This window comes from Dermochelys coriacea, chromosome 5, assembly GCF_009764565.3.
Source record: "Dermochelys coriacea isolate rDerCor1 chromosome 5, rDerCor1.pri.v4, whole genome shotgun sequence".
NCBI classification, from domain to species: domain Eukaryota; kingdom Metazoa; phylum Chordata; order Testudines; family Dermochelyidae; genus Dermochelys; species Dermochelys coriacea.
In genome coordinates this window covers 65,244,087-65,267,622 of record NC_050072.1, presented here as the reverse complement: position 1 = coordinate 65,267,622, position 23,536 = coordinate 65,244,087, and the positions used below count along the sequence as shown (strand labels likewise).

Genomic DNA, 23,536 nt, shown 5'->3' with positions numbered 1-23,536 from the left:
GGCTATCCCAGACTAGTTCTTTGTAGATCAGCTTGGCACAATTTGATTTTTATTTTTTTAAATATAATTTCAGTAGATAATGTCAGTTATTTTAAGCATATTTTTCTATTTTCATAGATGTAAATTTTCACAGTTGCACAAAATTATGGGTTTTAATCAATTTTTGATTTTTATCAATTTTAATGACCACAGTTGCAGGAAATTATAGGGTGGTCAGACAACTATTTACTGAAAGTAAATGTAGAGATTCAAAAAGTTAAAGCTTTACAACAGCTAAAACACAAAGTATCAACATCACGTCAAAATATACAAAATAAATATCCTTCCATCCAACTTTAAAGTTTTCAAGCAGCATTTTTCTTACTTTGCCTATCCATCAATTTCAGTTATCGACAGAAATGTTTTTTAATCTGTTTGTGTGTGCACAGTGAAATCTATGACTGCTGTCATTTACAGATTAAAATCTAAGCTTCCAAGTTTATTTGTAGGCAATATAGTCATTTAATCAAACAAGAGAAAACCACCAAACCCACATTGGCACCCCTTTTGGTTGGCTCAACAGGAATACCAAGGGCTGAACATGTGTGAAGCTTAAACTACCTTATCATTAGAGATGGTTCCTTCAGGTCAGAGCTAAGGTATACGATGCAGTGTGGGGAAGCTTAATACTGTTACTGGTCCTATTTTGTTCAGAGGCCTTCAGGCTAAAGGGCTGTCAGTCTGGTACTTTCCCTGCACTAGATTTACTTAACAAATATCAATGAAAAGGAAGCCCAAAGATATAGACTGCTATCACCACTGTAATTTGGCTAAGAATAGATTTAGAGAGACACTCTACTTTGATGGTGTGGACACAGTACACTTTACAAAGGGCTAGATTCACAAGAGGACTTAGGCATCATTCACAAAAAGAAGGCAGGTGCTGCCACCCCCTTCTACCCAATAGCTCAGCTGTTATGGCATTCACCTGGGATATGGAAGACCCAGACTTTTATTTCAACTCTGGAGCAGAGACTTGAACCATGGTTGTCCCCCTTCCCAGATTCGAGCACTAGCCACCTAGCTTAGAGTCACTCTCTCTTTGCCCCAGTGACTGTACAGGCATATACTAGCAGCTGGAAGCCCATGTTGTCACACAGATGTAATTCATAAAGTCCTGTGTGTAAAAAAGCCAAAAATTGCTGAGAACTTAAAAAGGGGATGGTAACAGAACGTGAATCCTACTGATGGCTGAAGTTGGTGAAGTCTAAACAAAAAAAAAAAAAAAGTCATTCGTTAGCTGTTTCCATCTCTTCACATTGAAGTACCAGTAGATATTCTAGGCTTTGGTGTGATATTGAGGTACATGGCTTGTGTTGTGCTGGGACAGTTGTGTGGATTTGTGTGTGGCAAATAGGGTGTCTGCTGCCATAGTGGCTGTGTACATTTGGGGTTATGGGTGCTGGTTGTGTTGTTGTGTGGGTGGTTGTACTGATTTGAATCTAGGAGGTTGTGGTGGGATATCTGTGTAGATTTGCAGGTGGCAGTTATGCATATAGATGTGGCAGGTAGGCCAGGTAATCTATCTGTGCAATCCCCTTCATACAACCAATGAAACTGGTGCATGCAAGTTAGTGGTAGAATAGGAGTTGTAATTGGTTGAGTTACCTCTGATATCACAATGGCCTAGGACAGTGGTTTACAAACTTTTTTCCTGGGGACCCAGTTGAAGAAAATTGTTGATGCCTGTGACCCAACGGAGCTGGGGATGAGGGGTTTGGGAGGGGCTCAGGGATGGGCCAGACGGTTGGGTTGTGGGGGTGAGGGCTGCGAGTGGGGCCAGGAATGAGACGTTCAGGGTGTGGGAGAGGGCTCTGGGCTGGAGCCAGGAAAGAGGGGTTTGGGATTCAGGAAGGGGGGCTCAGGGTTTGGGCTGGGGATTGTCACATGGGGTTGGGACATAGACTTACGCTCCCAGTCAGCGGCACAGCTGAGGTGCACAGACAGGCTTCCTGCCCATTCTGGCACCGCGGACCATGCTGCACCTGAAGCAGCCAACCCAGCAGGTCCGCTCCAAAGTGGAGGGCAGGCACCGTCCTCTCCCTGCGAGCTCCCATTGGCTGGTTCCTGGACAATGGGACTGCAGAGCTGCTGCTTGGGGTGGGAGCAGCGCACGGAGCCCCATGGCCCTCCTGCCTAGAAGCTAGACTCGCTGCTGGCTGCTTCCAGGGCACAGCACGGTGTTGGAACAGGTAGCTGGGCAGTACTGCCGACGGGACTTTTTAATGTCCTGATCAGCAGTGCTGACCAGAGTGACCCAATGCCTTACATGCTGCGACCCAGTACTGGGTCCTGACCGGCACTTTGAAAAATGCTGGTCTAGGACTTTTGGCATAACAGATTACATGCCTTAATGTAGCTGTATTACATAGATGTAATTCATAAAGTCAAAACGGCAACAAAATTTTAATACTGGATGGAAATAGACAATGAATCCCAGTGATGATTCAACCTGGTGATATTCTGAATGAAGAAAGCTCTCAGCTGTAATTTTAGCTGCTTTTTTCACTTTGCACTGACCTCTACAGACATAATAGTCTTCAGAGTGACAATCCTGTAATCATATTATACAGATACAAAGTGCAACAGCTCCATATCAAAATACTACATAGCTTCTCAGTGATTAAGGCACTCACCTGGGAGGCTGTTGGGTACAAGTGTGTGGAATCATCATTACTCTACCTCACCCTCAGCTATATGAATGGCACCTAAGTTCCCTTATAAATCTAGTACCTCCTCCACAACACACACATCAAAATGTTCTGTAAATGTCAAAATTAACTGTTTTGACATTTGTTTTTTTTCCCCATCCTTCTTTCCATCTGAAACAATTTGCTAAAATCAACATGAATTCATGAAGTATTTCAGTAGACCCAAATCTGCATTTCTCAGCCAAAAAAGTTTCAGTTGCAAAATTCAGCCCAGCTCTAACTAGAAGTAGAAGAGCATTTCTCCCCATGGAGATTTCTAGGAATACTGTAATGCAACCATTGGAGGAAAAAAAAAACAAAAAACCCCAGACATTCCTATTACATTAAACACACTGACCATTTTCATGTGCTTTCAATAAATATCACTAGTAAATTTCCATATCACATTAAGACACCATAGCTACTCATATGGGCAGATTATTGTGGTGCAAGTCTTACCACACCATTTACCCCACAGACCAATAATTACAACACAGAATAGACAGATTAGATTACTTTACCGGGTTCTGATAGAGTTACAAATAATAGTTTTATGGTGGTCGATTACTCACACGATTAACTAAAAAAATTAACTGCAGTTTTAATTGCACTGCTAAACAATAGAATACCAATTGAAATTCATTAAATATTTTTGGATGTTTTTCTACATTTTCGTATATATTGATTTCAATTACAACACAGAATACAAAAGGTACACCGCTCACTTTATATTATTTTTTATTACAACTAATGATAAAGAAAAGAAACAGTATTTTTCAATTCACCACACACAAATCCTGTCGTACAATCTCTTTATCGTGAAAGTGCAATTTAAAAATGTAGTTTTCTTTTTTACATAACTGCACTCAAAAACAAAACAATGCAAAACTTTAGAGCCCACAAGTCCACTCAGTTCTACTTCTCATTCAGCCAAGTACTAAGACAAACAAGTTTGTTTACATTTACTGGAGATAATGCTGCCCACTTCTTATTTACAAGATCGCCAGAAATGCGAGAACAGGAGTTTGCATGGTACTTTTGTAGCAGGCATTGCAAGGTATTTACGTGTCAGATATGCTAAACATTTGCATGCCCCTTCATGCTTTGGCTACCATTCTAGAGGACATGCTTCCATGCTGAGGACACTCCTTAAAAAAAAAAGTGTTAATTAAATTTGTAACTGAACTCCTTGGGGGAGAATTGTACGTCTCTGGCTCTATTTTAACTGCATTCTGCCATATATTTCATGTTAGAGTAGTCTTCATTTTAAGAACACTTTCACTGCAGATTTGACAAAAGGCAAAGAAGTTACCAACATGAGATTTCTAAAGACAGCTACAACACTTGACCCAAGTTTTAAGAATCTGAAAATCCGAGCGGGACCGTGTGGAGCATGCTTTCAGAAGTCTTAAAAGAGCAACACTCCAATGCAGAAACTACAGAACCTGAACCATCAAAAAAAACCAACCAACCCAAAAACAACCTTCTGCTGGTGGCATCTGACTCAGAAGATGAAAATGAACATGAGTTGGTCCGCACTGCTTTGGATTGTTATTGAGCAGAACCTGTCATCAGCATGGATGCATGTCCACTGGAATGGTGGTTGAAGCATGAAGGGACATATGAATTTTTAGCTTATCTGGCATGTAAATAATCTTGCAACGCCAACTACAACAGTGCCATGAGAACTCCTGTTATCACTTTCAGGTGACACTGAACAATAAGTGGGCAGCGTTATCTCCTTCAAATGTAAACAGGCCCTTTCGATGCCGATTCCCAATTTACAATTACATTTCAAGATCTATCAGTTAGCCATCTTTTAATCTATGTAATGTGAGCCATATTAATTTTATATCATTCTAATTTTTTTAAAATCAAAAATGTCATGAAGTGCCAAGTCAAAAGCCTTACAGAAATCTAAGTACACTACATCAACACTATTACCTTTATCAGCCAAACTTGTAATCTCATTAAAAAATCATCAACTTAGTTTCCATAAACCCATCTTTTTTCCATAAACCATGTTGATTGACATTAGTTATATGACCTTCCTTTAAACTCTTTACTTACTGAGTCCTATATCAGCCACTCCATTATCTTGGAATATCTTAAAGAAAGGATTACAGGATTAAATGAAGGCTTCCTGCTCTACCTTTTTTGGGTGGCTTTGAATACCAAGGACCAGATCTTCGGCAGGTGGAAGTCAGAGTAGTTTCTCTGATGGCAATGTAGCTATACTGATTTACATTAGCTGAGAAAGTGGCCCCTGGAGCCAGATTTTCCACTCTGTTACACCAGCTTTACGTCAGTGTGACTCCATTTGTTAGAGAAGCCGATGGAACCATTATCAGTCATAACTGGTTGACTAGAATGGCCATAACATTACCATATTTCTCAGGATCCTATCAGAGGCAACTTTAATGAAGTGTCATACAAAATGTTAGGAATATTGTAAACAAACATTTTATTGGTGCACTTAGGCAATTTTAGGTAATGTTTATATACAATAACTCACATTCATTTAGTCAAAAATTTCAAACAAAAAAACCCAAATCAAAATAAAAAAAGGAGGCAGTAGTTTGGCACAGAGCTTTTTCAAGATATGGAAAGAAACTCAACTAAACTACACAAAATCTAGTCATACTACAGAATTCACACATACATACAATGATGTTGTTTATATGGACTTAAAATATTACACTGGCAAAAATAAGTGAACATATTCCAGATTGATATAGAAAAGTATACAATACATATACACAAATAGGGAATTAAAATAAGCAGAAAATACCCTGTTTTAAAAGGGAATCTCCTTTCCAAATAGTTTTGAATTTTAGTGCACACCCCTCTGAATTTAGAGTATTTCTGTATGTACAAAGAGGTACAACAAGTTATAATAGTATTTATTGCAACAAACTAAGCATACCATAATATACACACTTTAAATACCCCCCCAAACCCTGTTGATATATTGGCTTCTTATTCCTCCTGCATAACCTCCTCTTTCTGTTGATTTAAGATTAATTTCTCTCAATGAAAGGCACATACTTATCTGCAACAGAAGAAACAGAGATGGTAATCTTTAAACACATACATTTTTAAACACCTTTAAAAACAAAAGAAATTAAAATATTTTTGCTCTGATTAAACTTGTCCAAAAACCCAATAACTTCTGGTACTGATAAAAGGAGTCTGCCTCATACATAAAATATCCTTTCATAGATCTGTTATACTGTATAATGATGAAGTGCATTTTGAAGGATGATTTCTCCATGCTAGGTTTATCTTTACAAAAATAGTTTAAAGACTTAAAATTCTATAGTGCGTACAGCAAAGTATGTATTGTATTTAGAAACCAAGGATTTGTCAATCTGATTTCTTTTAAACTCTAATATTGGGTTTCCACAAAATTCAAATACACCAAGTCTGATCCCTTTCAATCCAAATATGTTTACTATTATGATCTACTGAAATGCCCTATTTCTAAGTAACAAAGGCTTTTGTGTTTTTTTTCCCTAATTCACAACTTCAGCAGTAAACTTCATGGCTGGCTAACATCAGGATGTTTCACCTGCACAAAGCAGATGCTTGCTCTTGTAAATCTTGATGAGGATATTCTGAGGGCTATATTCTAACCTCTGGGACTTTTATAAGTAATTTGAATGCCAACAAGTATTCTCTAATCCAAGTTGTCAGGTGTTTGTTTTACACAGTGTTTTGTTATTTTAGATAACCAGTGTGGCAAGGCTTTCTGAAGAAGCAATTTGTAGCTTTGTATTTTATCTGTTCTGTAAGATAAGATAAAAACACCTGTTTCTCCATGACATTTGTCTACAGGTATCAAAGTATCCAACAACTGATTGTTATCGGGAACTTGGTTTCAGTTTTCAGTGCTGTTGGCTGTCTATTTACATGTATGTCAAACTGCAGTTCCAAATCATCCTGTACTAACTCTACTGGCTCAACCATTTGTTTCACGACACAGTTCCAAATTGCCCTCCTGGTTTATAAAACCCTCAATGGACAAATTCCAGCCTACCTCACATATTTTTTCTTTAGTCTCCTTCTACCTAGCACCAGCCTCCCCATGGTTATTTCACACAAATTTGACATAGTGCAAGCACATAAACCTTTGTAGCTCCTCCCAACTAGAAAAATCTCTATGCAATCTTAGCCTCAGGAACACCATTTATTTTCAAAAATGAATTCTTTCGTATTTCTCTTGCTCACTTCCATTTTTTAATTTTAAAATTAGGCAACTACTTAACTATTCAAAAACAATTTGGAGTTAACAGATACTATACAAATTGAAATCATATGTCAGTCACTAGATTCTTGCAATATTGAAAAAAGAAAAGGAGTACTTGTGGCACCTTAGAGACTAACAAATTTATTTGAGAGCATAAGCTTTCGTGAGCTACAGCTCACTTCATCGGATGCATTCAGTAGAAAATACAGTGGGGAGATTTATATACACAGAGAACATGAAACAATGGGTGTTACCATACACACTGTAAGGAGAGTGATCACTTAAGATGAGCTATTGCCAGCAGAAGAGTGGGGCGGGGGGGAGAGGGGGGTAAAGAAAACCTTTTGTAGTGATAATCAAGGTGGGCCATTTCCAACAGTTGACAAGAACGACTGAGGAACAGTGGGGGATGTGGGGGGGTAATAAACATGGGGAAATAGTTTTACTTTGTGTAATGACCCATCCACTCCCAGTCTCTATTAAAGCCTAAGTTAATTATATCCAATTTGCAAATTAATTCCAATTCAGCAGTCTCTCGTTGGAGTCTGTTTTTGAAGTTTTTTTGTTGAAGGATAGCCACTCTTAGGTCTGTAATCGAGTGACCAGAGAGATTGAAGTGTTCTCCAACTGGTTTTTGAATGTTATAATTCTTGACGTCTGATTTGTGTCCATTCATTCTTTTACGTAGAGACTGTCCAGTTTGACCAATGTACATGGCAGAAGGGCATCGCTGGCACATGATGGCATATATCACATTGGTAGATGCGCAGGTGAACGAGCCTCTGATAGTGTGGCTGATGTGATTAGGCCCTATGATGGCGTCCCCTGAATAGATATGTGGACGCAGTTGGCAATGGGCTTTGTTGCAAGGATAGGTTTCTGGGTTATTGGTTCTGTTGTGTGGTGTGTGGTTGCTGGTGAGTATTTCCTTCAGGCTGGGGGGCTGTCTGTAAGCAGGACTGGCCTGTCTCCCAAGATCTGTGAGAGTGATGGGTCGTCCTTCAGGATAGGTTGTAGATCTTTGATGATGCGTTGGAGACGTTAGATATGTTCAAGATGTAAGATATGTTCTGCATTGTGTTCCTTATTTACATTAATAGCTGCCAGAATGTATAGCGATATAAGCAGATAAATTAAATGTGGGTCACAGCTGTCATTCTAAAGACTACAAAATGTTTTTCAAATGAGCAATTTTAATTATTTATTTTATAATTTAATAGTTTATCATCTCTGAACTGTTGGAAGGAAGGTTCCGGTTCCTAGCCACTGCACTGGCAACCTAAGTTGCCGAGGTATATTTTGAAGGGGAACAAATATGATTTACTGAATATCTCATTAAAACTGAATAGATCTTTGGTACAATCCCATTCAGATTTAATCAACTGTCAAATTTGTCCCTTTGGGTTTTACACCCTTTACATCACATCTTTTTGGCTGGCAAAATGGAAAAACGAAGGCAGCCTTGACACTTGTCAGCAGTTCTCTTCTCCGTTTCCTCCTCATTTATTCTGTCAAGGGAGAAAGATACACTGCTCTACTGCAGATACTGCAATCTGCTTTGCACACTTAGATTGAGGTACTTCATGACAGATTGCATAGCTAAGAAGATTTGTGGCAATTTAACTGTTTTTAATGAAGATGCTTTGCTGAAGACCACCGAATTATAGGATGTGAGAATCTCAGAAATGCCTAAGTCTAGAAAGAAATGACTGGAATACTATGCAAAATTAGATATCATAATATTAAATTAATTAGCCATCATATAATGGAATAATTTCCAAAATATAAACATACTGGTTTAGAAGACTTATGGTCTAAGTGCTAACACTGGGCAATTTGATCCATAAAGATAGAAAAATATATGGAGCAGTCATAAAAATATATGGAGCAGTCCTTTCTAAAGTCAAAGCAGCAAAATAAATAAATAAACACTGAATAGTTACAAAGACTTTGAAACCAATCTAACAACTATCAAAAAGACATGAAAAGGTTTAAAAAGAATAGGGCACAGAAAATGGTTTCTCTTAGTACACAGTAAGCTTCAAGCTATGGATTTAATTTTTGGTATATTTGCAGAACGTGAATTAATTTGAGAGAATGACATACAAAGGCAGAAAGTGTGATAGTGAGAACATCTGATACATACAGTGCAGTGTCAAAATCTAGAAAATCTAATATAATCTGCAAAAGATTTCTAAGAGGAAAAAAATTACACTGAGTCATATTATATTCTGTCAAAACAAAGAAAAATATATACAGGAAAGAGAGGTGTATCTGTCCTTTTGTTTTCCAAATGTAGCTCATCCATGTGACAGATTGGAGTGGTCTACTGCATTAAATTCTACAAACAGTAATCTGCCTCACCACTAAGTCAGAGACAAGGTGGGTGAGGTAATATCTTTTAATGGACCTACTTCTGTTGGTGAGGAGACAAGTTTTTGAGCTTACACAGAGTTCTTTTTATGTTGAGCTTAGTATTTTAAACTGTCCTGAACCAGCTACACATTCCTTTTAGATCAAATACTCTAATTCTCAGCATGTGAGATAACATTTAATCTCTTTATGAAGTGAACTTGAAAGCATCTCAGATTCCTCCTTGCTTTACACAAGACTCATTTACAGAAGTACTAAGTAACTTTACTGCCACAGATGCCAAGAATGGGTTTTTATATCTACATTTCTAAGCACAGCTTAGACTCCTTATACACTTTGTGACAGACCCAGACCAGTGGGGTACAGGAGTATACTAGAAGGCAAATATACTGGCCACTGGATGAATAGTTTTCTGTTCCCTAAGTGACCAGAGCAGGGGCTGCGCTAGAGCAATCAGGAACCTGCTAGAACCAATTAAGATAGACAAGCTAATTAAGACACCTGGAGCCAATTAAGAACATACTAGAATCAATTATGACAGGCAGACTAATCGGGACACCTGGTTTAAAAAGGAACTCCCATCAGTTCGTGGAGCATGTACAAGGAGCAGGGAGTGAGAAGGCATGCTGTGGAGGATTGAGGAGTACAAGCGTGATCAGGCTTCAGGAGGCAGATCCTGTGGTGAGGATAAAGAAAGTGCTGAGGGGAGGCCATGAGGAAGTAGTCCAGGGAGTTGTAGCTGTAGCTGTCACATAGCTGTTACAGGAGACAGACATTGGCTATCCACAGGGCTCTGGGCTGGAACCCGGTGTAAAGTGGGGGCCCGGGTTCCCTCCCATTCCCCTAACTCCTGATTGGACACAGGAGAAGTTGACCTGGTCTGTGAGCAACACCAGAAGGGAAGGTCTAATTTGGAAAGGGATCTGGCCTGTCCCTGACCCACTACGTGGGACAACAGAGACTGTGGAGATTGTTCTCCATTTCCCCGATGCTGGCCAGCGAGGAGGTTAGCTGAGTGTATGGCAAGTTTGAGGCTCTAGCAGAAGTGGCCAAACGGAGGGCTGCCGTGAACCTCTGAGGTGAGCAAATCTGCCAAAAAGTGCAGGACCCACCAAGGTAGAGGAGGAACTTTGTCACAACTTGAAAAAATTTAAGTCATGCCAACATGCTGGCATTTATTGGAAAGCCTATTAAAGTATTTTCCCTATCTCTAGCTACAAGGAGGGAAAATAAAGTCTTCACACAACCCCAAGCACTAGATTTAGGTACAGAATTGAGACTCACACATTTTTTCTACATAGAAGTGAGGAAGATTGTGGTACAAACACCCAAAGGCAACAACGTTAGATTTTTAATAATTGTGCCATTTTCCCATGGTATCTACCCTGATGAATTTTCAATTAGGAACAGTTAGGTTCTCAAATATAGACTGAAGTGCCTATGTTTAGCATCTACAATGCACACTGAAGCCAAGATTGTAGATGTAAACAACTTCTGAAAACTAAGCCACTTTAAAGAGTCCCTAAATTTAGGCTCACATTTGTTGCATTTACGTGGCCTATCAGACTTTCAGAATATAACCTGAGAGTCCAGATAAAGTAAACACATGCAAAAGCCACTGACCACATGTAAAATTGTAATTTGTCACCTTGTTGAACGAGCGTGATGCTCCTTGCCTAACTACTTCATTTGAAAATTAGTATGTACAGCAAGTGCTTTGCTTTTGAATATGTAGTGAAGTTGCTTGACCACCATCATTCCTCCATCCTATAAAAGTGCATTGAACTTCTAAACACTAACCTTCGAGGATGATTGGCATCAAACAATGTTGTATCATCATCATCATCATCATCTTGTTCTAATGGCGCCAACTCCATATTTTCTATGTTGGTGTCCAAAACTCCATACCTTCGGGTTTTTTTGTTTCTTTTTCTGAGGCTGAAATATAATGTTTTTAAAGTTTTAATCTTTAAATTGCTGAAATAGAAAGTTATAACTATGAGATTACTGTATTAAAGAGAACAGTTTTAGTTCTTTAAATTATAGATCTGTATTTAAATTCTTCATATTTGCACATTTATGATATGCTAATATTTAAAATATTTTCTTTATCTCAATAGAGTAAAAGTAAAATATCAAAGATTAACATTCCCCTGAGAGCCAAGTTTTCAAAACATGAAGCCTAAAACACCACAAATATGTACAAAATTGTGCACCTACATTGTTGTGAATTACTGTAACAGTGGATCAAAGATAGGTAGTTGCAAACCCACGTGTTTGAAGCACCTATCTAGCTACATGCAAATGCTATCCACGATTTGTAGTAATTTCAGGGCAGGTCTACACTACGGCAGGGATCGACACTTTGAGATCAATCTATTGGCGGTCGATTTAGCGGGTCTAAAGACCTGCAAAATCGACTGCAGATCACTCTGTAGTCGACCCCTGTACTCTACCCCCGACGAGAAGAGTAAGGTAAGTTTCCTGTCAACCTCCCATGGTGTACACCCCATGATTACTCGACCTAAGGTACATCGACTCCAGCTACGTTATTCATACTGTGGTAGTATAGACATAGCTATACATACAAATGTAGGTACGCAATTAAGAATGGACCTCTGGTTCTGAAAACTCTCTGGTCAAAGTGGAAAATCCTGTTAACCTTTAAGTTACATGCTGTACACGTCTATACTGAAGAATAGATGCACAAAGAAGAGACAAGATGTCTGACCAAAAAAAGGGTCTAATGAAATTGTATCAAAAAAAAAAAATGCAAAACGAGCAGAACTATGGATGCTGTAGTGCTTTCACTCACTATCTGCAACTAGACTAAGTAGTAAACACTACAACTCTTATTAGGCAACTATTTGTTACTGAGCCAAACTTACTAAGCCAAATACCAGCTATAGCTCACGAAAGCTTATGCTCAAATAAATTTGTTAGTCTCTAAGGTTCCACAAGTACTCCTTTTCTTTTTGCAAATACAGACTAACATGGCTGCTACTCTGAGACAAAAGCACGTAGCTGAACATCTGAAAAGTATAACAATCAATCTTTATAGAAATAAGGGCTCATGATCACATACTTTATATCAATGGCATTGTCAAGGTTCCTTCCCCACTCTGACCTCTAGGGTACAGATGTGGGGACCTGAAAAACTCCCTAAGCTCATTTTTACCAGCTTAGGTTAAAACTTCCCCAAGGTACAAACTATTTTACCTTTTGTTCCTGGACTTTATTGCTGCCACCACCAAGCATCTAACAAATACAACATGGAAACAGCCCACTTGGAAACATCTTTCCCCCCAGAATCCCAAGTCCTACATCCCCTTTCCTGAGGAAGGCTTGATAAAAATCCTCACTAATTTGCATAGGTAAACACAGACCCAAAGCCTTGAATCTTAAGAACAAGGAAAAAGCAATCAGGTTCTTAAAAGAAAAATTTTAATTGAAGAAAAAGTGAAAGAATCACCTCTGTAAAATCAGGATGGTAAATACCTTATAGGGTAATCAGATTAAAAAAACAGAGAATCCCTCTAGGCAAAACCTTAAGTTACAAAAAGACACAAAAACAGGAATATACATTTCATTCAGCACAGCTTATTTTATCAGCCATTTAAACAAAACAGAATCTAACGCATATCTAACTAAATTGCTTACTGACTTTTTACAGGAGTTCTGACCTGCATTCCTGCTCTGGTCCCAGTAAAACCACCACACAGACAGAGAGAACCCTTTGTTTCTCCCCACCCCCCCAGCTTTGAAAGTATCTCGTCTCCTCATTGGTTATTTTAGTCAGGTGCCAGAGAGGTTGTCTTAGCTTTTTAACCCCTTACAGGTGAAAGGGTTCTTCCTCTGGCCAGAAGGGATTTAAAGGTGTTTACCCTTCCCTTTATATTTATTACAGGCATCATTTTACACACCTGCACATTCAGATTATGCCACTGTTTTCATTACAAGTCTCTTTTTCTAGGAGTTTAGCACATTATGGTAAACATACATTCCAGACTGAAACTTTATACATGTAATAAAACAAATAAACTGTTCAGTCAATGTTAATGTTGAGGGATGTCAAGACAACACGACTGTCCATGAAGACCACTGGTCCCATATCCAGGAAACAGGATCCTACCTCTGAACACCAACACCTGCTACTTGGCTATTTGCTCTTTTTGTTTGTCTGTCATACTCAGCCCTACATCTCTGCTTTAAAGGAGGACTTTCAGTATTTAGGAGGAACAACAGGCAACAAGGCTTGTAGAGTACACATTTTGAGGCACTAGCACAGATTGGGAAAAAAGGAATTAAGTCAGCTATATTGAAATAAAGTCAAGAAAGCGACAAGACTTATGCCTATCATCACATCAAAATAGATGTTTTGATCCTTCTCTCACATTACCCATTTAGGCTGTGGTCCTGCAAAAATTTACACATGCTTAATTGTATGCACATGAATAGGCTCATTCAACTTAGGGGGATCTCTCATCTACCTATGTGAAGTTCCCCCTTGCACAAGTCTTTGCAGGATTGGGACGTTCAACAGTGATCTTTTTGGAATATGGTATACATCTCTAGTGTTCTGTGAGATGCTGGATTCAAAAATAATAATGCTGCAAAAGAACTGCAATTTTTGAAGGCTTTCTATTTTTAACTCCACTAATGACTTCCTTTAAAAAAAATTGATAGGCATTTAGTTCTCATTGTTACATATTGTTCCCCTTTCCAAAAAGTGCCAAGTAAGTTGCTAGAAAGAGTTATAGAACACCAAGATCAACATGTGATCAGATATAAAAAAACCTGTGCCCTTCAAATCCATTATTAGTATCTGCAGTAGCACCTATAAGCCCCAGGCGCGCACACAAACTGCTCTTCTTCTGAAAAGCTTACAAATTAGTCTAATGGAATTCTTTGAGAAGGTCAATAAAACAATGGATAAAGGAGAAGTGGTTGATACAATTTATTTGTACTTTTAAAATGCCTCCAACAAAGTCTCTCCTAAAAGTCTATTAGGGAAACTAACTATTCATGGGTAGAGCCCTCTGTAGATACAAAATGTATATCCACAGATATAAATTGGATATTTGTGGAGCTGCAGGGCTCTACCAGGAATCTCCGTGGCAAAAGCAGCAGCATGTCTGGCCACTGCTCACAGGAGCCAGAGCCTCGTGCGGGCAGCTCCTCCAGCGTGGCTGTACCACCTCCAGCCCTGCCCACTGTGGCAAGCACCAAACTGATTGGCAGCTGTCCCTGGTCGCACTAGTGTGTGCAAGCAGCTCACACACTCCCAGACAAGAGTCCCTTCCATGCAGCGGTGTTTCTCTCTTGTCCAGCGGTGTGTGAGCTGCTTGAATGGACACTATTAGGAGATGAAATTCAGTCTTAATAAATGCTAGGTGATACACACTGGAAGGAAAAAAAAATGAAGCACTCATGCACACTGTTGGGTTGCAAGTTAGCTGTCGTCACTTGGGGTGTGGGTGTGTGTGCGCTGGTGGTGGGGTGGGGGGAGGAGGAACCAGGATAAAATCCTGGCTTCACTGAAGTTAACAACAAAACACTCACTGATTTAATGGGGCCAAGATTTTACCTCTGGACATTATTGTAGATAGCGCAATATGCACCACTGATCAAATAAGTAAGCAAGAGGATAAAATTATAAAAGAATGGGATAGAAAAAGGATACTAAAAATGTTATATAATATAAGTAAATGCACCTCATCTTTAATACCATGATTAGCTCTGATCACCCTGCTTCAAAGTAGATATAACAGAAGTAGAAGGGGACCAAATATTAGTGACAAATGATTAGATATATGGAAAGACTGACATACAAGACACTGAAAATACTGGGACCGTTAAGTTTAGAGAGTAGCTAAAAGAGAGGACCTGACAGAAGTATGTAACAATGAATGACATACAGGAAGTAAATTGAGAGTTTCTATTTACCCTTTTAAAATACAAGTTAGCATCCAATGTAAAGACAAATTTAAAAACTGAAATGGTTGTTTGTTTTTTAAAAAAGAGCCATAATGTATATTCAGCTTATGGAAGTCACCATCCCAAGATACTGAGGCCAACAGAGTACAAGAAAGGATTAGACTTCACATGGGTGACAACAAGTTCTATAGTTACATGAGGTGGAGGTTTTTTGTTTTGTTTTGTTTTGAAATCTTAACCAAAGAGCAACATGTCAGTATCACACATTAAAGAGTTTAGGCTATTAGCCTAGTACTCTTTTGTTAGCAGAGACATACCTTGTTCAAACAATTAGATAGTGCACGGGGGTGAGAGAGGGTATAAAACTCTTGCCCAAGCTAAGTCAAGAGGCTGCAGCAGCAGAAAGGAGCTCTGAAAAATCCTGATCCAGATGGAGAGCATTCACTTGGGGTAGGAACTGAAGATAGCATGTTGATGGCAGGGCTACAGCACTGGGACTGTTTTGCTCACATAGCAACCCAGAACTGGGTGGGCACAAAGATGGCTTCAGGTCCCCTTAGTCCCATTCTCTCCAGACAGCAAATTCTATACTGCAGTTAAAAGGAGCAGCACAGAATCTCACCTCTTGGATTAATTCAAATTATCCATTTTTCCATTAAGGTAAAAAATAAGTAATATTCCTAACAGCTAGATATTTATTACTACTCATCAATACATGAAAGCTCCACTGTCAAAGTAAATAAAATCACTAAAGCTAGTGCTCTAAGATCTTTTAAGAGGAGAGTGAAAGTACTTTACACATTAGTGTATGAATCATATTTCACATAACTTCTTGGTAAAAGGAGAAGAATACTTTGCTATGATTGAGCAAAGCTGAACAGGTCTTTACAATTCACTTCCGCTAGTAATTTTTCTAGGACTGGATACCTTCTGATCACAGATTTAACTAAATACCTTAGATGAGTACAATTAATGTGCCTGATTTTTCAAATGCATATACCAAGTGCTTTTACAAACAAACAAACAAAAAACCCACCTACAATCTGGAGATCAAGAAATTAAAAATTAAGGCAGCACCTAACTCCCCCCCATCCCTGAAAGCACACACACAATATGAACTTTGCCCTTTTATCCATAGCACTCTGTGCTCTCTCACTATAAGACAAGTATGTTCGTGACAATTATTACAGCCAGGTAACACGTTAAGTGCCAAAAAACCAGGCTAGTTTAGCCAGAAACCTTGCTACTAGAGGCCTCAAATCCCATACACATCATGAAAAGTAATCAATCAGTCATACAGAGAACTAGAAGTAGACTCTACTACCCCAACACTCTACTTTTCCTCATTCCCATCAGAGGAGAAGTCATACACCAGATAATGAATTCAGGAGGATTGTGATTTTTTGTTTTATTTTTTTAATGTAAGATTCTAACTTAGAGCAACATTTAGGGGAAGGACATTTGGGGGAAGTTGATCACTTTTCTTGTGGCTACCCTGGTATAACATTGTAAAGTCTGCCTCTTCAGCTATTGGCCAGAAGCATCAGAGACACAGAGTCTGACCTACAATCATGCCAGAACCCCACAGCACTGCAGGAAAAAGTCATATGAAAAGTTTATCTAAGAAAGAGAACCAGAGGTACCTCTAAATAGAAAGCAAGAAACTTCAGTATATGCAACTTTGGACTTCTCTTCTGGGCAGGATTTACAAATCTGTTACCCCCTTTTACAACATTAGAAGAAGATGCTCAGGCCAGGAGACAGGGCTAAGACCACCTCAGAACCTCAGAAATTAAAAAGGATTAGTTCAAGTGAACATTGTTCTGGAGGAGGGGAATAGAACCAAGTAGTTTTCATATAAACACTTTTCTCAAATGGTTGAGAATTAATGATTGACAGAAAACTGACTCTGCACTCTAGAACAACCCCATGGAAGAACACTGGGCACATATATGTTTAAACTACAGGACAAAAAAGCCCACTCAAGTTCTGATGGGCTATGAGCAGCCTTCCCGCAGTCTGATGGATCCATCTGTTACCCTTATTGTCCCTTGTTGAAATCAGCTCCATTTATCTGGTTTTAGAGAATAAGTCTTTTTAAGAACTGAATTAAGTGGCTCTAAATATTCTCAGAACTAGAACCTTCTGCCATTTACCCCTTCTTCCCTGGATAAGCAGAGAAATCCAAGAAATGTATTTGTTAACAGGGCTAGGACAAAAAGAGGTTTCATTAGTGTTGATAAGTAAGGCCCTAACAAATTCACGGCCATGAAAAACGCATCACAGACCATGAAATCTGGTCTCTCCTGTGAAGTACTTTTATCCTATAATATACCAATTTCACAGGGGAGACCAGCATTTCTCAAGCTGGGGGTCGCAACCCAAAGGGGATCATACTGCCATCCTTACTTCTGTGCTGCCTACAGAGCTGGGTGGCCAGACAGTAGGCACCCAACTCTGAAGGCAGCACCCCTCCAGCAGCAGCACAGAACTAAGTATGGCAATACGATATTATGACAGGTTTCAGAGTAGCAGCTGTGTTAGTCTGTATTCGCAAAAAGAAAAGGAGTACTTGTGGCACCTTAGAGACTAAAATTTATTTGAGCATAAGCTTTCGTGAGTCTCTAAGGTGCCACAAGTCCTCTTTTTCTTTTTGCGAATACCATATTATGCCATCCTTACTTCTGCACTGCTGCTGGAGGTGGTGCTGCCTTCAGAGCTAAGCTTCCAGCCAGCACCCACCACTTTTTGGCCGCCCAGTTCTGAAGGCAGCGCCACCACCAGCAGCAGCGCAGAAGTAAGGGTGGAAATACTGCGATCCCATCACGCAGACACAGACACAGACACAGACACACACACACAGGGACCCTGCGGCTCCCCCTCTCCCCTCGCTTTTGGGTCAGGACCTCTACAGTTACAACACCGTGAAATTTCAGATTTAAATATCTGAAATCATGGAATTTACAATTTTTAAAATCCTATGACCATGAAATTTACCAAAATGGACCGTGAATTTGGTAGGGCCCGATTGATAAGGCCTGCTTCCAGGAAGATTATCTGCAGCATCCTTTCTTAAATGGGACAGACTGTTGGGCTGCTATAGTCTGAGCTATAGCATTTCCCCATCCAGTTTTATTTATGCTGTGTAAATAAAATAGATTGTAGTTGTGTGAGGGTGACAAATCCTGGCATGATGACAATTACAGATATGCAATGCATAACATACTGATTCTGCACAGTGGACTGATATTCCCTGGTACCCTGTACCTTGTGTAGTCATTTACATATGGGCAAAATGGGTGCAACACACTACTATTCCAGCTTGGTTGCATTTCACACTCCCTTTGCCCATGTGTAAATGACTACCCTTGATGCAGAGCAACAGGTAATTCAATCTGCAGAGGTGAATTTGAAGTTTGCCTTCTTTAAACACCACACTTCAGGAACACCAATTCCTTCCTAGCCCTAGAAGTCAGAGTAAACTGGTAACTAATTTGTATAGAAGTCAGTTCTGTCTGATGAGCAGTCCTGAAATAGCTTTCTATTGGAAAAGAAATATTTTTCAGTATAGACCCAACACAGAACAACACATACCGCCCCACTTCATTAATTTTCATTTTAAGACTATCATTTTAGATAATCTGGAGAGCTGCTTATTAAGATGACTTACAGGATGCAGCGTGCGAATCCCAGCTTGAGGAGACACTTACGATAGTTCTCATCAAACTAGCATGCTAAACATAGTAGTGTAGCCACAGTAGCACCATGTCCAAGGTAGACAGGCAGTGGGGAGCACTGGGAGGGGCTAACCATCCCAAGTACATACCCACTGGGTACATATTCAGGTGTCCAGCCTGAGCTGCTGACCATGCTATTGAAGCTGCACAACTATTATTAGCATGCTATCTTGATGAAGCTAGCACAAGTATGTCTCCTAGAGCTGGGAATCATACCTCAGCTTCAAGTTCAGACATGCCCACAGGCTGAAGATATTTGATAGCTATAGATTAGACGATATAGATTCATCACATACCTCTTCTAAAGTGAAACTCTTAACAGGATTTGATCAACAAATCTTTAGATATGCTCCTTACAAGTACTAAGATAACTACTATCTTTCCCATAAGTTAAGTAAGTGCATCATTTAAATGTTTGGTGATCATCCATGAGGGAGAACAGCAGTTTAACTGTCTTGTAAAATAACTCAGTTTAAAGCAACTTATATGTAATACAGTTTAATGTTCCAACAGACCACACTGCAAAGTATCAACTACAACTAATTTGAATTCCTCACTAATGCATATTTTTAACTAAACTGTGCAGAAAAATTCAATTACAACAAAAAACCTGTCATCTTAATTAAAAAACCCTATTCTATAAAAAAAAAAAGTTATTCCTCAAAAGTGAGCAGAATCTCTTTTCCATGAAGGGCATTCATGAGGTGCAGATTTTATACCCTTGAGAGAAATTTAATAATCACCCTTCAAAAGGGATTTTAAATAAATAATTTCCTAGAAATTTCATTTTAAATTAAGTCCATGATAAGCAGTTTAATACTGACATACATTTTGTATGCTCTGTTCTGTTTTACTCAGTATGCCAAATTAAGCATTGAATGAAAACATCTAAAAAAAAAAATAAGAATCAAAACCTCTATTTATTTCATTTCCTCACCAACTTTAGAAAATCTATTTTAAACACTAGGAGAGTTATTTTCCTCACAAATAGGACCAAAATTCCCATGAGAATCAGTAATTCTTCCTCTTCACCAGTACACTAACCACAAAAGCTTGCCCACTACTGCTTGTCCTATGGCACCTCATTTGTATGGGGTTTTTTTGGCTGATTCCTTTAATGACTGATATCAGGGTTAACAGCTAGGGAGCAGACGGATCTGTTGCATGGTAGACGACATTAGAAGGGGCCTAATATGAGAACTAGTTCTCATAAGGAAATTAAGAGCCAGCAACAGCTTTAAAGCCTTGTATTTATTAAAATGACTCTGATGATATGAGATGATTAATTTTTATTATTACTTGAAACGCTTACTGCAAATGCTGACTGAAAAGTAGTTTAGTTTTATGGCAAGTGCAAGGCTAGTCACCCTAACTAATGAGGTTTCTGTGTAAAATGCTGCAAGAGCTAGTAATTCTGCCATATTTATTTGTGTCAAGCAGGCAAACATTGGTCTCCTCACCACTACTGAGTGGGATTTTCTTTTTTTTAAATAAAAACCAGACACTTTAAAATTTGGATAAGAATATGTAGATATCACACCTTCTATAGATTATCCCTGAATTAAGGGTCTACCACGCTTCTCTTCAGGGAAGCTTCTGAAAAGTGGCAAACAAACTTGGTAACACCGAGGCGGCCATTTTCTAAGAGAGGCTTTTAGTTGAAGTGTGAGGATTGAATCAAAGTTTATTTTCTTTATTTTCCAGATTATTAGGGAAGTAACTCAGGGACATGCAAGTTACAACACTTGTAATTCTAAATACCATCAAAAGTCACCAACAGCCATACACAGGAGCTCTTTTAGTCTTTTTATGTATACATCAAAATAAAAAAAGTCAAAATAGATAACATAACTAAGAATGAAAGTCAGGTCACCTGGGTTCTATTATTCCTGACTCTGTCACTGACCTGCTGTGACTTTAGACCTCAGTTCCCTCACCTGTAACAAGAACAGTTATACCTATCCACCAGCATAAAGTAGTTTGAGATCTACAGCAGACAGGCATTAAACAAACCAAGTATATTTTACTGTAATTTTTGCAAATGATTGCTGCAGCTAAAATGCCAGAAGGAAGATGTTTGGAGAGACTTTGGAGAAGGCCATTGGGGAAAATGTGTGTGGGAGGGGAAAAAGTGTGTTTTCAGGTCTACAGCGGTGAAGGAGAGTGTGGCATCTGTGTAGTTACACCAATGTAGCAGGAAAAGCGAGCCCTTAACGTATATTCACTGCAATGATATGGTTTACCTTGGCTTCCAGCCAGAGAATGCAGCACCAATGCAAGTCAGACACTTTTTACATTGGTACAGAACCCTCCTGTGTAGACAACGCCTCAGTTTTCAGGGACTCCAGAGAGGATTAACAGGAAGTTTTGGCGTTATAAAAGGGGGGCGGGGGGAGATCAAGCAGAGGAGACTGAGAATTAAAACTGGTTTGGTCAGACCTTGAGAACCTTGGCATGGATGCATGTGCTGCATTCCCAAAACCACTACCATAATTAACAAACGACTTATCAATCAAGCTATGACCATAACAAACTGATATTTAATTACTTTGCAGGAATATGTTGCCACTCGCCATCTATCATTTTAACTCTAGCCAAACAGCCAGTAAAAAAAACAAACATGAATCTAGACAGCTCTCTACTATACAAAGAACAGCAAAAGAGTAAGTTTCAGTCTAATGATGGTAGTCAGAAGAAACAAAGGCCCATGAACAGTGCTAGAGAGGAAGCCTTTCAGGAATATGACGACTATCTTTTTGGATGGAAATGCTGAAAGGCATAATAAGCAATTTTACCATTCATAAGTCTACAATATACATCATAATTCCTTCACTTTGGAGGTCTGTTTCTGTTACAGGAACAAGCATTACAACCTATATACTGTTGCCAGAATTGCTAGTGATGGTAGAGCAGCTCTCAGAAAAAGGAAACTCCATCTTTAAAGGGCATTCTCAAAAGCATCACCCTCACAGGAAGCAAGGTTAACCATGGGTCTGATGATGGAATAAAAAGAGTAGTCTGGTCCATAAAATGAGCTGGTTCACTTGTATTAATCAATCATAGAATCATAGAATCATAGAATATCAGGGTTGGAAGGGACCCCAGAAGGTCATCTAGTCCAACCCCCTGCTCAAAGCAGGACCAAGTCCCAGTTAAATCATCCCAGCCAGGGCTTGGTCAAGCCTGACCTTAAAAACCTCTAAGGAAGGAGATTCTACCACCTCCCTAGGTAACGCATTCCAGTGTTTCACCACCCTCTTAGTGAAAAAGTTTTTCCTAATATCCAATCTAAACCTCCCCCATTGCAACTTGAGACCATTACTCCTCGTTCTGTCATCTGCTACCATTGAGAACAGTCTAGAGCCATCCTCTTTGAAACCCCCTTTCAGGTAGTTGAAAGCAGCTATCAAATCCCCCCTCATTCTTCTCTTCTGCAGACTAAACAATCCCAGCTCCCTCAGCCTCTCCTCATAAGTCATGTGCTCTAGACCCCTAATCATTTTTGTTGCCCTTCGCTGTACTCTTTCCAATTTATCCACATCCTTCCTGTAGTGTGGGGCCCAAAACTGGACACAGTACTCCAGATGAGGCCTCACCAGTGTCGAATAGAGGGGAACGATCACGTCCCTCGATCTGCTCGCTATGCCCCTACTTATACATCCCAAAATGCCATTGGCCTTCTTGGCAACAAGGGCACACTGCTGACTCATATCCAGCTTCTCGTCCACTGTCACCCCTAGGTCCTTTTCCGCAGAACTGCTGCCGAGCCATTCGGTCCCTAGTCTGTAGCGATGCATTGGATTCTTCCATCCTAAGTGCAGGACCCTGCATTTATCCTTATTGAACCTCATTAGATTTCTTTTGGCCCAATCCTCCAATTTGTCTAGGTCCTTCTGTATCCTATCCCTCCCCTCCAGCGTATCTACCACTCCTCCCAGTTTAGTATCATCCGCAAATTTGCTGAGAGTGCAATCCACACCATCCTCCAGATCATTTATGAAGATATTGAACAAAACGGGCCCCAGGACCGACCCCTGGGGCACTCCACTTGACACCGGCTGCCAACTAGACATGGAGCCATTGATCACTACCCGTTGAGCCCGACAATCTAGCCAGCTTTCTACCCACCTTATAGTGCATTCATCCAGCCCATACTTCCTTAACTTGCTGACAAGAATGCTGTGGGAGACCGTGTCAAAAGCTTTGCTAAAGTCAAGGAACAATACATCCACTGCTTTCCCTTCATCCACAGAACCAGTAATCTCATCATAAAAGGCGATTAGATTAGTCAGACATGACCTTCCCTTGGTGAATCCATGCTGACTGTTCCTGATCACTTTCCTCTCCTCTAAGTGCTTCAGGATTGATTCTTTGAGGACCTGCTCCATGATTTTTCCAGGGACTGAGGTGAGGCTGACCGGCCTGTAGTTCCCAGGATCCTCCTTCTTCCCTTTTTTAAAGATGGGCACTACATTAGCCTTTTTCCAGTCATCCGGGACTTCCCCCGTTCG

General features: G+C 39.6%; 1 protein-coding gene across 2 annotated transcripts in view; it reads right to left on the bottom strand.

Annotated features, from left to right (window-relative positions):
• Positions 1–5,173: 5,173 nt before the first annotated feature.
• FAM174A (family with sequence similarity 174 member A) overlaps positions 5,174–23,536 on the bottom strand; it is a 33,662-nt gene continuing 15,299 nt past the window's right edge. For both annotated transcript variants that reach the window (XM_038403155.2, XM_043514826.1), the window contains 2 exons: positions 11,152–11,289; positions 5,174–5,781 (listed from right to left, as the gene is read on the bottom strand). In XM_038403155.2, the coding sequence (XP_038259083.1) occupies positions 5,778–5,781; positions 11,152–11,289 (142 nt within the window). In that variant the 3' untranslated portion in view covers positions 5,174–5,777. The remainder of the gene's footprint in view (positions 5,782–11,151; positions 11,290–23,536) is intronic.